At 46.8% G+C, this 16,896-nt stretch overlaps 1 protein-coding gene across 7 annotated transcripts in view; it reads right to left on the bottom strand.

The window, feature by feature from the left end:
- Positions 1-13,505, bottom strand: part of VSTM4 (V-set and transmembrane domain containing 4) — a 120,880-nt gene extending 107,375 nt beyond the window's left edge. For all 7 annotated transcript variants that reach the window (XR_012133294.1, XR_012133295.1, XM_073241216.1 and 4 more), the window contains exons 1-2: positions 13,356-13,505; positions 5,476-5,874 (exon numbers count right to left, since the gene is read on the bottom strand). Coding sequence is in view for 5 of the 7 variants with exons in the window: in XM_073241216.1 (XP_073097317.1) it covers positions 5,476-5,874; positions 13,356-13,410 (454 nt within the window). In the remaining 2 variants the exon portion in view is untranslated. The remainder of the gene's footprint in view (positions 1-5,475; positions 5,875-13,355) is intronic.
- Between the last annotated feature and the right edge of the window lie 3,391 nt (positions 13,506-16,896).

Raw genomic sequence — 16,896 nt, 5'->3', positions numbered from 1 at the left:
TGATGGCAAATAAAAGTCAACAACTTTTCTATAAACCAGCAGTAGCCAATTCAAAAGAGGTATGCATGTGTGCATGCACACATAGACAGAGAAGTTACAGATCCTAATTACACATATAAAATACCTAGAGATAAACATAATAAAAAATTTTCAAGACTCATGTGAAGAAATCTTTACTGACTTTTTTTTTAAACCACACTTCCTGCATGAAGAAGAAACACAACAGGTCTCTAGACAGGAACATTTAAAACCATAAAGACATATAAGATATATATACCCACCCCAAAATAATTTATAAAGTCAATTAAATCCAATGAAATCAAACCCCACATAATTTTTACAGAACTATATAAGATCACCTGAAGGAAAAACTAAATGTGTAAGAATAGGTAAGACATTTGCTTCAAGAATAATAAGGAAACTTGCCCTATTCTATAATAATTAAAATAGTGTTATATTGGCAAGGTATACCGAGTTCACATTTAAATACAGGACTTTAACTTTTGAAAAATGCAGCATTTCAAAACAGCAAAATTTTATGTATTCAAAAGACAGTGTTGAGACAACAGAATAGCTATTTGGAAACAACAAAGAAATTAGCTACTCTACACCTTTCTGAAAAATATGGATTCCAAAGAGTTAACGGAGTAAAACTTTCTTTAATTCTTTAATAATATTAAAGAAAAATATAGAAAACACTTTTACAAGTTTGGGGTGGGAAACACCTTCCTAAATAAGTTACAAAACCTAGGTACCATTGCCATTTGTTGAATATAAATTACATCTCAATAAAAAAATAGTACTGGAATGCAAAAAAGAAAAAAATGGCAAATTTGACCATATAAATATCCTGAAAATGTAAAATATCTATATGGTAAAATAAACCATAAAGTGTAAAGACAAATAACAAAGAGGAGGAAACCTCTGCACCATATATAACAACAAAGGAATAAATGGTCAGAAAAAAAAAAGTATATATATATATACATAGTGACCCTTGAATAATGTGGGGATTAGGGGCACCAACCTCCTGCACAGTCAAAAATCCACTTAGAACTTTTGGCTCCCGGAACTTACCCACTAAAAGCCTACTGTTGACTGGAAGCCTTCCAACAACATAAATAGCTGATAGACACATATTTGTTATGTTATATGTATTATACATCATACTCTTACAATAAAATAAGCTAGAGAAAAGAAAATATTTCTTCAAATTGTTGCAACTCCCCAAAAAATTTTCCAACATATTTATTGAAAAATATCTTTGTATAACTGGACCTACGCAATGCAAACCCATGTTGTTCAAAGGTCAACTGTATATGAAAAAGACAGCAACTAATTGAAAAATAGGCAAAGGTTATGGACAGGCAATTGACAGAAGAAATTTTTAAACAGTCAATAAACATATGAAGAGATGTTCAACCTCACTAATAATTAAATACAAGAATTGAAAATAAATTGTATTGCATTGAATATAATAATTAAAATTAAAACAATGAAATATTATTTTCCCATCATTGTGATAAATAATAGAAAAGATTAATAATATCCATTGTTGATGAGGTTCAGGGAAATAGACACTATTATGCAATGATGGTCAGAGTATAAATTTGTAAAGTCTTTTGGATCACATTCGGGCATTGTTTACTAAATATTTAAATATGCATAGCCTTAGGCCCAGCAATTCTATTTCCAGGACTCTAATGAAGAGAAACACTTAGAGATGTGTACAAGGTTGTTCACTGAAGTACTGGTGCATTAATGAAAAAGTTGAAGTTTCCTAAGTCTTCATCACTTGGGGGAATGATGGGATGCAGTTTGGTATCGTCTCACTGTGTAGTAGCAATTACAAAAAAGTGCAAATAATACCATCGACAATATTTATAAAGCGTTAAGTGTAATATTGTTAAAATATATTGTGGGTGGGCATGAATGCCAATGGGAGAGGGACTTGAAGGATCTAAATCAAATTATTGACAAGGATTCTCTCTGGGGATGCAGCAGAACTGGGGATATCAGGCTACAAGCAGGAGACACACAGATGTTCACATTACAGTTTTTGTATTGTTTGACTTTTGTACACACAGTTTGTTTTTCATAATCCCTGTGCCACAGAGCTTACAAAAACATTGGAGTGACTACCTGTAGCTTGTCTTAGGTGGGAAAGGTCTCCATGCGCTCACACACACAAAGAGGCCTGATGGAGGTGGAAGTATACAAGGGACCTGGACTAAGATGTACAATTGGAACAGGCTGAGGGGAGGAAAGGGGAGGTCTCCCAGAATGAGTTATGTTCTCCACCAAGCCATGCCTACCTCAGTCATCCACAGCAGGGGGTGCTGTCCAAAAGCATTTCACTTGTTCAATAAGTACTTACTGAGGGTCTCAGCTGTGTACCAAATATTGTTCTAGGCCTTCATAGTCACCATCATTGTCATAATCATCATCCCCAAAAGGAAAACATCATGTAGGCCAATCCATGGGAAAAAGGCATTTCGAAGTTATAAAGAATGCAAACTCATTAATTACTCTAGAGGTCACTTCCCCTTTTAAAATCATGCCAATCTAAAGTGTATCAATCTTTAAAATGAGTATACCTTTGGACCCAGCAATCTTATTTCTAGGACTTTGTTCTAGGACAGGGACATTTGTGGAGATTCACTGATAAGGATTTAGAATAATAAAACTGTCCAAAAACAGTAACTGAAAGCTAAACTGTGGTACATTCATATTATGAAATACTATTCTGCCATTAAAAGTATGTTATAAAAGCATATTTAACAACATGAGAAAATGTGTACACTATTAATAATCTGAGAAAAAAGTCATAAACACTATTTATAGTATGAGTGGAATTAGGTTTTTAATTTTTATTTGCATAAAAATGACTGGAAGGACTTATACTGAAGTAAGAGTTAGGTCAAGTCATTTTTATTTTTCTCTTTAAACCTTTTCAGCATTTTTCCATATTCTAATTGAACCATATTATTTTTGCAACAGAAACAATCAACCTATGGAAATTGGGGTAACTAATAAGTGCCAACATTCCTATCACATGTGCTCTAGGCCAGGCACTCTCCCTTAATATGCAGCATGAGTCAACCTCCATTTGCAATGGTGAGATGAGAAATAATCATGCATTAGCCTGCTTTTCTGAGAGTTTACAGAGAAGGGCAAGCAATTTTATCTCACATTGAGAACATTGCAAGGGAAAGCCTGATAGCCTGTGGTAAAGGGCAGGGGGTAGGGGTATCGTTAGGTAGGTTTCTCTCTTGTGGATGGCTTGAGAAGCAATGTGAGCTTGTTAGAAAAGAGGAGATATGGAGCCCAGCAGGGTAAAGGCCCTCACTCCCAAAATACCTCTGAGAGGGTCTACTACAACCCAAACATATTTGCCCACAAAACTTTTCACTGTGCTATTTTGTTCTTGTTCTTGTTTCTATGTAACAACTATTAACATGAGGTGAATACTTAGAAAAGCAAGGTCACTGGAGATAAGAAAAGCAAAGGGCGAAGGGAAAGGCACCCTGGAGCTGCAGGTCTGTCCCCACCTTGCCTGGGAAGGACAGCAGGCCAACCTTCCTTCACATGCTCTCCCCGTAACCACGTTCCAACATAAACAAGTCAGTCTGCATTCTGGCCACTCACCTGGGATTACCTTCCTTTAACCTTTAACCTTCCTTTAACCACCATGTTGTAGCCACCTGAAGCCTTTGTGGAATGTTCTGGAAGTCACAGTCATTGCTTCCTTAGGTTTTGAATCTTCCAGTCAGAAAACCACAGCCCTGCCCAGATGCTGAGGGCATGTGAGGAGAAGGAGGTGCAGAGCAAAGCAGACACAGCGAGAGAGGTTCAGGTGAGAGAGCTGTGTGGTGTGTGTGTGTGTGTGTGTGTGTGTGTGTGTGTGTGTGTGTGTGTGTGTGTGTGTGTGTGTGTGTGTGTGTGTGTGTGTAACAGAAATGGGAGGAACAGGAGACATAAGGGGAAGAAGAGAAATACAGAGGTTTTGAGAAGGGGTAAAGGAAGAGATGGAAGGATGGAGATAGAGTGGGGAAAAGGGATCTTTATTTCCAGTGAAATACTATGAACTAACTCAGAGTTTTGAACCAAGTACCCAAAGAAATATTCCAGAAAGCACCCGGCTTCACTCTCTGAAAGTAGATTCACATTAAATAAGGAACCAGACGATTGTCCACACTTGGATGCAGGAACTTTTATCTCTTGTAATTGGCAGACAGTCTGACTGCTAAGAGATCTAGTGTACAGTTCCAGAATACACTGAGACATAAAAATTAAAAGGAAATAAATAAAATCATATGTTTCTAAGCCAAGTGATATATAGAATGAATTCCCTCCTCAGCCTTTGTTCATCTGATGTATTTTTCGGTTTTCTGTGCCAAAACATATATTTATACTCATAGTCATTTGTTTTCTTAAATGAATTTGCTTCAGGAAAAAAGTACACAACATTTCAGATATGCATCATTCTGTGCTTAACAACATTAGAATAAGCAAACTCCAAAGACAAAGTTGGACTAATTAACCACTATCTTCATAAGTCATCTACTTGAACATATCCCTTATTCACATAGGATGTTTAAAAATACCTTTACCCTTTCCACCAAAAAAAAATATCTTTTCACAGCTGAGTTGTATCCCTTAAAAAAGCTTATCAAAGCAACATCACTAATGCCTTTGGTATGCTATTACATGTATATAATAAAATGTTTCCTTTCCTATTTTGTGATCCTCTTAATCTTGTGCCAGATCAAATTCAAGTTCAAAACAATCAAAAATGTAACTTTAGCACACAAAAGCAAGTTTTACTAAAAATATGAGAGGTGTTTTATTGAATAGAACATTTGTGATAAAAAATGATAACCCTCATATATGGCACTTGGCAACTAAGACACTCCAGAATCCGGAACGCAGCCCATGCCTCCTATCTGTCTCCAGGACTGGAGGGCTACCTCTGGTTCTTTGCCCACTTTTAGATGAATTTCTCAGGGAACTAGTGCTTGAGGCTTGAATCAGTTCCTCTGGGCAGTGGATCAGAGCCATGAGCCTGCCCTGCTCTGAGGCCTGGCAACTGACATCAGGACTTCCCAGTGCGCACCTCCTCTCTCGGGTGCCAGCACCCTCCAGCCAAAGCAATCAAGGCTACACAGACCTGAGCTGGAGGCCAGTACACAGCCAGTCCAATCTTTCAGGCTGGAAGGAGATTTTGCCCAAGAGCAGGTTGGGCAGCATGGGGCCAGGTACATGCTCCTTCCTCAACTTACTTCCACATCAACCTAGTGTCCTAGTAGATATCTACCCATATCCCCATGGCCTGGCTCACATGGCTATGACCCACAGGGGCTGAGATGTGTTCTAGCCCAGCAGAGCTATCTGGGGTCTGCTGTCTGGCTGATTAGATGGAGGACCCCTGACCTGGACCCCAACCCTCTCCACAGAGAGTGGACATGCCCTTACCTCTCATTTCTGTTGCCGAGGAGCCATTGGACCAGGCTGTCCACTTGTTCCTGTGCTTGCTAATTTCCTGGACTTTGCAGACATAATGCCCTTGATCCGCTGGCCGGAGGGTCAAAACAGAGAGTGTGTAGAGTGCCCCACGCCTCTCCTCCAGGAGGCGGAGCCTCTCCCGTGAGGCCCTACGGCTGTAATTCCCGTAGTACTGCACCACCCGGAGCTTGGTCATCTTCACCATCAAAGCCTCCTGGGAGTTGGGGCATGCGAAGAACCAGCGCACAGCCAGCAAGCTGTCTTTCTGCCTCTTCTGGGAGACATGGCAGAGAAGGGTGGCATTTTCCCCTTCCAGGAAGTCAACCACGGGCCCGGGCGAAACAGTGACATTGAGGGCCCCACACACCTCTGCAGAGAGAAAAGGAAGAAAATGAGGAAGGCCACTGCCCTTCTCCAGACAGACACACAGTGTGACTTTCCTGCAGGAGCAAGTGGCCTGAAGAACCAGAGAGGCTGGCCGCCCATCCGCTCCATGCTCACTCTGTGCCTCTGCACAGAAAAAGGACTCTTCTTGGAGCAGGGCAGATGAGGGGATATTGTGTGGCTCCCACGTCCTCATCAGTGAGACAATCATGTCCATGTAGGATGACATTGACAGCCTGACCCAAATATATTCTTAAAAATTTTTAATTAGTCACTGGTGTTTAAAATTCAGGAGTGTCACATCAAGAAGTGGATTTTTGGAAGCTCTTAAAAATGTCCACATCTCATCCCGGCTGCCCATCTCCCCAAGGCCTGCTTCCTGCCGTTTTATCACTTGCCTACGGTCAGCCATGCTGTGGCTCTGGGGCGTGCCTTTCTAAGCCCCTTGCCTTGTCTCTGCCATTTCAACTATAACCAAAGCAATTATCGGTACTGGTCAGGCAGGTGCTGAACTAGTACTAGGGAGCTAGAACAACAGATTGCTCTGTTTCTTCCTCTAAGTCTTCTCTGGATTCATGGTGTTAAAGCTGAAGTGCAGGAATAAAGGATGAACAAGGTCAGAAACAAGGAGAGATGAGAGAACTTCCCCAAAAGCCAAACGATGCACAGAATCCCAGGCCTGCTCCACTACTTTCTGTCCTTCAGTTTCTTAGATCCACCCCCAGGGCTGCCTGCCACCACCAGCCACCATTCTTCCCTGAACTACTTTGAGGAACCACTCCAACGGCCACCCAGACCAGCCAGACCAGCAGACCTCAAAGAGAGAGGCCTTCCCCCAGGAGGGGAGCGGCATGGTGTCCTGCCCTGGAGCTTGTAAATGGAGCACCTCCTGGCAGTTGGAGCCAGAAAGGGCAGTGTGCCCTCGATGCCTGCAGCCTCTGCCATGCAAGTGGGCTGTCTTCTCAGCAGGTTTCATGCCCTCAGCCTCGCTCTGCCCAGTGCACAACTGCAAGAAGCACCCTTGCCCCCTGCCCACCTCACTTCACAGGCAGGTGTCCCCAGGGCCAACCCAAACCAGAGCTCTCAGCTCCCAGCTGCCACCTTCCACTCACATGAAGGGGCCTAGGTCCTGATGTGAGTCACCAAAAGCTCTGTGCTTCAGGTAAGCTAGGAAGAAGGATGAAAAAGAGATCAAGAAATATTTGAAGCTTCCACTTTGAGGAGGCTGTGAATCAACAAGGTGAGGCCCCGTGTGTGTCATAAAAATGGTCTTCAATGTAAAAATCCAGGTAATGAGCTCATCCTATTGTCTGGTTTCCACTATTTATTTAATAAACTCAACACCTTGAGAGAGATGATTGAGGGTCAATATTCTTTAATTTTCTTGCTTATCTCTTAGAAGTCCAGACCACCAGGATACTCAAAATCCTCAACTAAATCACATTCATGAAGTGCCTTTGGCCAAATAAAGTAACATTCACAGGTTCCATGGGATGGGACACAGACACCTGGGGGACCATTAGTCAGCTTTTATCACATCATGATAATCTTTTGTTACTTTAAAAAGATAGGTAGACATAAATACAGAAGAAAAAGTTTGATGCTCAGCTGGACTCCAAGCTCCTTGCGGACAGGAATCAGGTCTTATATGTGTACAATGATAATGGACAAGGAGTCCAAGGAGATACCTGGAGAACTCAGATCAGCAGCTACAAAGGAAGGCATACACTCTCTAGCAGCAATCCCAATGCCCACACAGTCATTCATGTAGGACAAGAGGAGGAACTGCTCCCCTGCCATCTATGCATGCTACCCATGCGCCATATTAAAGCAGTCCCTGGGCATTCCCTCCTGACTGCCAGAGCCCTGGCTGAAGTTCACACAGGCCTCCATGGCAAGAGCCCCCTGATAAGCAGCCAGGAACACCAGGCAGACCCAACCCAACAGCTTGCCCAGGGCTTCAGCAGGCAGAGAATGGCAGAGATGAGGCAGCTGTCTTCCAGAATTGAAGTCCAGCTCTTCCTGCCCTCAAAGGCTCCCCACTGGAGTCAGGGAGAGCCAGGGAAGGCAGGAAATTGAAACAATATGGGTGTGATGAGAGTGCAGGCGAGACCCCACACCCCAGTCTCCTCCTATTAATGCTGCATGAAGGAGGTATTATTTATAGTGACTGAAACCAGGAGAACATGCCAAGTGCTTCCGGTCCCCATAGGAGGCGAGATTCCATCCTAGAGGCAAACTAGTAACCCTTCCACATCTGCAACTCAGGCCGGGAGTTAGTGGCTCCCAGGAAAGGGGATGGGCTAAGCCATCTTTCCAAGGTGAAGCCTCCTTTTCTCTTTACCTTGTGCCTTTCTACCTTCACTGAGCCCCATTTGCTTTTACCAATGGCCTACGCACTTTTCTCCCACTGACAGGCAAAGACCGTTGTCATGGGCTAAATTGCACACTCCCAAATTCATATGTTAAAGCCCTAACCCCCCAGTACCTCAAGAAGTGATCATATTTGAAGATAAGGCATTTAAACATGAAGATAAGGTGATTAATTTAAAATGAATCCATGTGGGAGGATCCCAATCCAACATGACTGGAGTCCTTATAAGAAGAAATCAGGACACAGATGAGCACAGAGGGAGAACCACCGTGGGGACACAGGGTGAAGACATCTGCAAGCTGAGGAGAGAGGCCTGGGAAGAAACCAGTGTAGCTGACACCTTGATCTCAGACTTCTGGTCTCCAGAACTATGAGAAAAGAACTGCTGTTATTTAAGCCCCCTAGTCTGTGGCAATTTGTTTGAGTAGCCCAAACATACCAATACAACCTTGTTCACAAGAAGGCTCATTTCTGCCCCACATCAGCCACTTCAACACTATTTCCTCCCACCTTCAACACTAGGTATGGCAGGGTATGACTGAAACCCTAATACCCAAGGGCCCCTCAGGGTCTTAAAGCTTTGCTAGAGGACACAGGCTCTCAGGTCACGGGGTATGGGCCTTCAGTGAGCTTTCCCTGAGGGTGTTCCCAGTAACACCCTCCCTTTGGCACAGGAGAGGCTACCTTAAGTGCGGTGAGCACAGCTCGCATGCACTCAACTGTGAGTGGTGGCATCTTGGGAGAGAAGAGAGAAAATTTGGGTAGAGGACCCAGAGCCTGGCAAATGCTAGCTGAGCTGGGTATTTAGTTAATACCAGGAAAGAGAGTGCCACACAGCTTCTGCCCCTGTCATCAGGCCTCACTGGCTTAGCAGAGAAAAATGGCTGTGGGATCAGGTTGTGGGAACAGTATATGGAGGCAGGCTGACTAGATTATGGTACCCATGAGAGCCCAAGCCCTTCCCTTCTGGCTCTTTCCCGAAGGAAAAAGCAAACACACTGCAGGGCAGAAGGGCAAGCCAAGCAATGAAAGGCCAAGGCAGCTATAAGACAGGGGAGGATGGGTGCCACATCCCCAAGCAGGGCAGAATCTTCTCTCCTGGCCTAGGAGGGAAGAATCATCAAAGTTATTATAGCCTGGGCAAGAACTTAATTTCTTGCTTTGTGACCCTGCATTGCAGGGACCTGAGGTGGGAGGTAAGAGCCCTGCTCTCCACCCCTGTGCCTCACTCTCAGAGTCCCCGTTTCCTCCAGCTGATGGTCCTGCTCACACTTTGTTCACTTAATTACTTTACAAATACTTGCTGAGCAACAACGATGTGCTGGGCACTGGGCAGAGAAGACAGCATTACTAACCTCGTGGAGTTGAGAGTTCAGTTGACAAGGCAGCTGGAGAGTCAAGTGTGTCATTGGGAAAAAGACAGAGGAGTATATGACAACAAATGACATCACATGCTGCAGAGAAAAGGTGCAGGGCTTAAGAAAATTGGGGCAAGATCCTAATCTAGTCCATGGAGTCAGAGAAGAAAGACACCCTGGGGTGGTGGCTGTGAGATGAAGACAGAGTTGAAGTTAATGGAATAAAATTCAGGGCAGCAGTGAGGAATAATGATCCTCCTGAGAGAGCGTCCCACCCGTGCAAAGACCCTGAGGCAGGAAGAACCTGGTGCAGACTGGAAATAGTCTGAATTTATGACAAATAAATCTTGGAAAGCAGTGTCCTCTGGTGAAGTGCCCTGAGCCATGGCCTGGGAAGTCACCCATGCCTGGCGGATAGACTTCAGGAAGGGACTTTCCACCCCAGCCAGTGCCCCCAAGGCCAGGTCTTAAAGGAGAAATGACAACATGGTAGCAAAGAGACTGACCCTAACAGAGGAATGGAATTCGGGATGCTGCAAGCACACCTGTTACTTGGTAGCCCTGGGAGCCCCACATGCACTGGGCACCAGGATGCTCGTGGCCCCAGGCCTTCACACTGGTTTGATGAGGCTCGGCAGAGAGTCAGGGCTTGGTGTTTAACAGACCTGGGCTGGAGACCCATTTCTATTACGTGTGAGGCCTCACACCTTGTTTCTACATCTGAAAAATGAGAAGATGGTGTAAGGCTCCAGTGAGAAAACACCTATAAAACACTGATTTTAGTTTACATGCCCTGAGAGCTGGGCAGATGAGGACAATAGAAAGTGACACACAGTGACGTGTGGGCACAGTGGCTTCTTGGGTGTATGCTCTGCAGTAACACAGGGCCCTATGCTTGGAGGGGCCTCCCACTTAGTTTAATCTCTGCTGTCACTCTCTTGAAATTTTAATAATTTTGGAATAAGGGGTCCCACCTTTCCATTTTGCACTGGATCACACAAATTATATAGCTGGCTATCAGTGAACATTAAATTCCTGTGGATAAGATTTATGGGTTCTAACCCTCTTGCTCCCATATGGATAATGTCATGAAAAGGACTAACACTGAAAAGAGCCTAAAGGACATTCATGTAGCCAAGCAATACATGACCTACTCCTCTAGGATACACCCTCCCCTTCCCCCTCCCTCCACACTCATCATGAAGAGGAGAATAGAAATTTCCAGGTCAGGGGAGTATAGGACTTCTAATAGAAAGAACAGCCACCCCCCTCACCTGGGATGCAGAGGTGGGCATGGGCAGGGACCGTCTGTTCTGACCTGGCCAGTGATGTGCTAGTGGCTCTGTGCCCTACACTCCTCTGTCCTAGAGAAATTGCCCCCACTCACTTCAGGGAGCCAGGAGTCTCTGCATTTATAAGGAACTGAAATTATGTGTACCATACAGAAGGGAAATCTCATTCTTATTAAAAGGGTACTTGGAATTTATAACAAATAAATCTCTGAAAGAAATCAATTTGTATTACCTAAAAAACCACAGCACTAGGAGCCAGTGTTTATCACACACCAAACAGAGGTGTTATTAGACTTTGCCTGCAGGGTGATGTGTTCATATTAAGCCCATCATCTAAAAATAGTTCTCACCTAGGACAAACACATGGCCTTACCCAGTGACAAATGCTAACATTTGCTGAATGTGAACTCTATGCCAAGCACCACTGTTCTAAGCCCTTTAGGTGTATTTTCTCAATTTGTCCTCATACTATGTTTACCACTATTTGGCAGACAAGAGGACTGAGACACAGAGAGGCTAAGTCACTTGCACACTGAATGTGGCCGAGCTGGAATTTGAACCTGAGCCGCCTGGCTTCAACGACAATTCTCAGCTACTACTCTGGACCACAGCTCGGCTTTCAGTAAACATTTTTCCCCTAGGTTTCCTTTTCTGTAAGATGAGGGATGAGACCAGGTGACTGCTAAGATTCCACTCCACCCCAAAATCAAAAGGTAGAAAAGTACAGCAGTTAAGAGGGCAGACTTATGTATAAAGCAGTCCCAGGCCCTCCCATGGGCAATCATGATGAAGAGTAGTGGACGAAACACTCAGAAGAGTGAGTGGCACACAGTGAGTGCTGATTATCCAAGGCATGGCCTTGGGCACAGCCAGGGCAGACTCTGAAGGTACCCACAGTCCAGCCCTCTAGGCTCCTGAGGTCTCTTGGAAACATGAGAATGTCCTTGACCCCCAAAATGCTGCTCTCTGGGGGCACCTTCCTTGGCAGCATTTGCAATTGGGAAGGTGGTCAGGGAGCCTGGGTAATGAAGACTCCATGACCCCTTCCACCCTGCTGGCTGCTGGCTACTCCACACAAGCCACCAGGGCTCACCTGGCCGAACCATCCCAGTGAAACCTCCAGTCATTGTCAACCAAGACAGTGACTACTGTCTTAAGAGCATTTCCCACAGCCCCAACTTAGGTTCACTGGAAACCCTACTGCACCGGTAGCCAGGGGACAATGAGTGAATTTCTTCCAGCTATGATGCAAGTCCCTCTTCCTCAGACTATGATTTATTCTGTCCCCAGTGCCAGTTTTACCCTGGGTAGTTGGGTCGCTCTTGGAAAATCACTTAACTCTGAGCATCAGCTTATTTACCAAACAATGGCAACACAGCTTAGCCTTAGGAGCACAGAGTCTAGAGCCAGGCTGACCTGGTTCAAATTCCAGCTCCAACTCTTACAAGCCTTGTGCCTTAAAGCAAGTCAACTCATTGGCCTGTGCCTCAGTTTCCTCATCTATAAAATGGGGATAATATTAGCACCTCCCTCAGGGGATATCTGTAGGTTTAACTGAATTAATGTTGGCAAAGGACTTGGACATATAAATATCTGCTCTTTTAAGGGTCCTTGTGATTAATGAGATAATGTGTAGCACAATACCTGGCACCCTATAGGCACCCAAGAAATATGAGAGCCATTGATATATTTGTTATCACTATTATTCTAGCCAACATGGCCTTTCCAACCCTGAGGCAGGAGGGCAGGGCCTGAGGAATAAAGAGAAAATTCTTCAGCAGCTTAGAAGTGAGAAACCCCACATGAAAGCCAGCAGTGTAGATGGGGGCTGCCACTGAAGCAGGATGCTCGGGCAAAGGGCCCCCTCGCCCCCGCGCATCCCACCTCATCCAGCCGTGGATACCCTACTTCACCAAGCGCGATCATCGCGAAACACCCACTAACACGTCCCCGGTCGCCAGCCGGCAGCCAGGGCAACCCCAGCCCCTTTCTGGCTGGTTCTTCCCAAGAGCTCTCCGAAGTGAGTTCAGGGGAAGTTGCTGCTCAGACTGACCTGCCACCAATTGTCGGTGCTGACTGTTGGGGAGAAAAAAAAGAAAACAACAGCCAGGGCTTGTGCGCCCCTACCCAAGTCTCCCACCTTGAGGCCTGGCCGGTGGAGGGGCACAGGGCTGCTCGAGGCCCCGCCGAGCGCTGGAGCCCGCAGCCGAGGGCAGGGCGGCCCGCACCGGCGGCGGGCCGGGGAGGCGCCGCTGCGCTCCGCCGAACGCGCACGGCCTCAGGGCCGGCGCCGATCCCGGCCCGTGGAGGGGGCGCCCGGCGGCGGCAGGGCCGCCCGGCCAGGCCCAAGTCCCGACCCCGGCCTGCCTAGCGCGGGCTGCCTCGCCCACCCGCGGGCTTCCGGAGCCGCCGGGCCCCTACGCCCGACCCCGCCGCGCTTACCCAGGGCCGGAGCCAGCGCCAGCAGCACGGCCGCCGCCAGCGCCAGGAGCCGCATCTCCCCGCTGCTGCCGGCGCTGTGAGGCGGGAGCAGCGCGGCCGCCCACCCGGCCTCGCCGCGCAGCCCGCCCCGCGCCCGCCCCCTGCCCGGGCCCAGCCCGCCTCTCGGCGTCCCGCCCTCACCGGGCCAGGCTGCTGGGTGCCCCGCCGCCCTGGGCAGGGCGAGGCCCCGCGATCATGCGCTCAGCGACCAGTGGCTGGCGCATTTCACCACCCCACTTCACAGATGGCAAAACTGAGGTTCTGAGAGGTGATCACCGGTCCCGGAGGCACAGTTGCAATGGTATTCGCGGGCTCTTCATCACAGACTCAGTTACTGTAAGGGGAAGGCATCTTGGAGCTTGGGGGTGGGCTGGGGTCACAGGAAACCACCAAACGCAGTGGCTGCACTGACCTGAGGCCAGCCCAGTGGACCCTGAGGTCACTCCCCAGGGACCTTTGTGAGTCAAGGAGCAGCTGAGAGGGAAGAGCCCTCTTCTGCTGCCCTGAATGGGGCTGTCAGGGATGGGGACCCTTGGGAAATTGAGACATTCCACAAGCACAAGTTCACAGTGTATGGACACTATGAAAAATAATGACCACTTGGAGTCCTCAGCCCAGCCTGGGCTAGGTATTCTGCAACATGTTACTGATCCTGGCACTGTAAGTCTGTGAGAAAGTCCCTTCATCTCCATATGCCTCAGTTTCCTCCATCTGCGTAATGGGAAAATAGGCATATTTAAGCTATGTCATGCAATGTTTAAGATTAAGTGAGGCAGTTCCAGGTAAGGCACTGTCCCTGGCCCATGAATGTCAGCTATCATTACTATTATCAATATAGCTAAGGAAGCGGAGGCAGGGAGATGGAGGAGCCCACCCAATCTCACAGCCAGAGAGTGGTGTGACAAGGCCATTCAGCCCAGGTCACTCTAGGCCAATATCTGGTCTCTTCACCACGGTCCTAACCATGGGGTCTGAGCCCAGCTGATATGTTAGTCCAGGGTCTCTAGAGCAAGAGCATGTTAGGTATGTTTTGTGTGTGTCTGTCAAGGGAGGTCTTTCGTGGGTTCCAGAAAAGGCCGGCCCTGCTTGGGAGTGGGTCCCTGGAAGAGGAGGAGAATACCTCCTTCATTTGAAGCATAGTGAGGAGGGTTGGGGAAGGCAAGGAGAGAGGCGGTGTTGCTGGCTGGTGCCAGACCCCAGGGCATGTCACGGAGGGACTGACTGTTCACCCGTGCAGCCCGGGCCAATGGGTGCAAACCTTTGTGATTTCTCCAAATCACAGACACTTACCAGGGTCCTGGGGCCCATGATCCCCACAGGGCTCTTCAGCTGGAAGACCCTCACAAGAAGCAGGGCCCTGCAGTGACTGGGCTGGCCATCAAGCCAGCCAGACTGGAAAGAGCAACCCCACTCCTCAGCCAGGCTGAGGAAAGGACCTGGGGAGTTGATGGTAAGCTGATGCCAAGGACAATAACTAGTGTCAGACTGGATCTTACAGCCCAGGAATGCAAACATTCCTAGGAAACTTCCAGACCAGAGCTTGGAAACCACTTTGCATGAGTGATCAACTAAGACTCACACTCCATCCCTGTGGGGCCCCAGGCTCCATTTTTCAGATCAGTAAACTCAAGCTCAAAGAAGACCAGAGATCTGTCCAGGGTCCTATGGGACACCTGGTATCTGAGCTAGGAACTAGGATTTATGCCAGAAGAAGAGCTGACTCTGAAAGCCAACCAGCATCCACCCTGGGTAACAGCTGTGGGTCCTGGGCCATGTACCCTCTCTGAACTTCATTTTCCAGATGAAGGTGACATATGTAAAATAGCATGTCAACATGACTTCACCTGAGCAGAGAGCTAAGAGAGTGGCAGGACTGTTTGGTATCCACCCTGACCTCCCCGCCTCATCCCACCCTTGTGCTTAGGATTTACTCTCCCAGTTGTTGGAAAGTAGAAGAGGCCCCTTACACATGTTGGCCACACTGGGAGGAGCCAATTCCTACTTTGGTCATGGCATCTTCTCTAAATGTCAGTCTCTCCTTATACAATTGAGCAGACATTCAACCCAGTGTTAGATCTAAATGCCCACCCTTGCCTTGCTTTCTCTTTGCCCAAATGGGCACCATGTTGGAGATTTTTATCTTCCTTACAGTTCTGTGATACATTGCATTGTACTGTTTTCTCAGTACTTTTCAGCTTTCCAGATAATCTACTAGACCATCTTGGTTAGGCCTTTGCTGCATGATACAAGGATGTTACATATACCTAAACCCCAACAATCTTCCAGTTGCTTTGGACCACAGTAGCAAAGACTTCACCCTGACACCTGCCTGCTCACCCCACAAGGAAAACTTAACACCCCCTGTCTTAGGTCTGTGGCAGATTTCTGGGCTGCTTTATCAGTCTGGATTTACACATGTAATATTTAAGATTTCCTCCTCCTTACTCTTCACAAGCATTTAACTGCTATATGCAGTTAGTCAAACACTTAAATTATCACTAAAATGGAGTGAACAAAAAGTAGACTCTAGATAAAGGAGTTTCAGCTTTGACTGATGGGGAGGAGGACAAGAAGAGATGGTGGTTACAGAGGATGGGTCCATCCAATTAGAAGGAAAGCCAGGAGCCACCAGTGACTGTTTGAACACTCATGAAACCTGCAGCATCTCTCCCCTGTACAATTGGAGAAGCTGTGTGGAGGGCACTGGTGAAGGTAAGGAAATGTGAAGCTGTAAGCCCAACAGTATGTGTAGGTATAAAGAGCTTCGCCAAACCAACTCCATGGTGACCCTGATAAGTTGGGGCCATTCCACAACCTTAGCAATGACTATGAGTTTGGTGTCGGGACCTCTGCAGGCTGGCTAGATAGGAGAAAAAAATGGCGACTGGATTCTAGAAGGCTCCTAGTGGAAGGAATTGAAATGAGAAGATTAGGAACCGGACAGGTTAGCTGTATCATTGACCACAACAGAGGCCATGTCTGCTTCCTATTCTTAGTCAGGCTGGAAACATTTACAGTAAGAGTAGCCCTTGAACTGAACCTTAAAGATGCTAGGAGAGTTCTGAAGGCAGAAGGTGAGGGGCTTGTTGCAGGGGAGAGAACAACATGTGTCAAAGCACAGAAGCTAAAGCATGGAGAAGGACTTTCACATCCCATAGTGGGCTTCTGGGGGCCTAGAACACCAGTCATATCTGGGGAGTGAGATGTGGCTAGAAGGCCAGACAGGAACAAAGCCTTAGAGGCCCCCAAATGCCAGGCCCAGGAGTTTGGACTTCATCCCAACAATTGTGGGTGCCACACATTGGGGAGCTGTCACAGGGTTCCCCAGGCATCACAGAGTGGATGAAGGGTACAAGGGGCAGAGCAAGCTTAGAGGAAGGGGCTACATTGAGTCCAGTATGGCCAATACTGTTGACAGAGATTTAAGACAAATGTTGAATTTTAGAGTTTGTAATTCACAGTGAGGGTAGAACCTGAGAAAGACAATTGATTCATTTTTCAT

Source organism: Manis javanica, chromosome 7, assembly GCF_040802235.1.
Source record: "Manis javanica isolate MJ-LG chromosome 7, MJ_LKY, whole genome shotgun sequence".
In the NCBI taxonomy this organism is placed as follows: Eukaryota; Metazoa; Chordata; class Mammalia; order Pholidota; family Manidae; genus Manis; species Manis javanica.
Note: the sequence above shows the minus strand (reverse complement) of the source record. Positions and strands in the feature narration are given on the sequence as shown.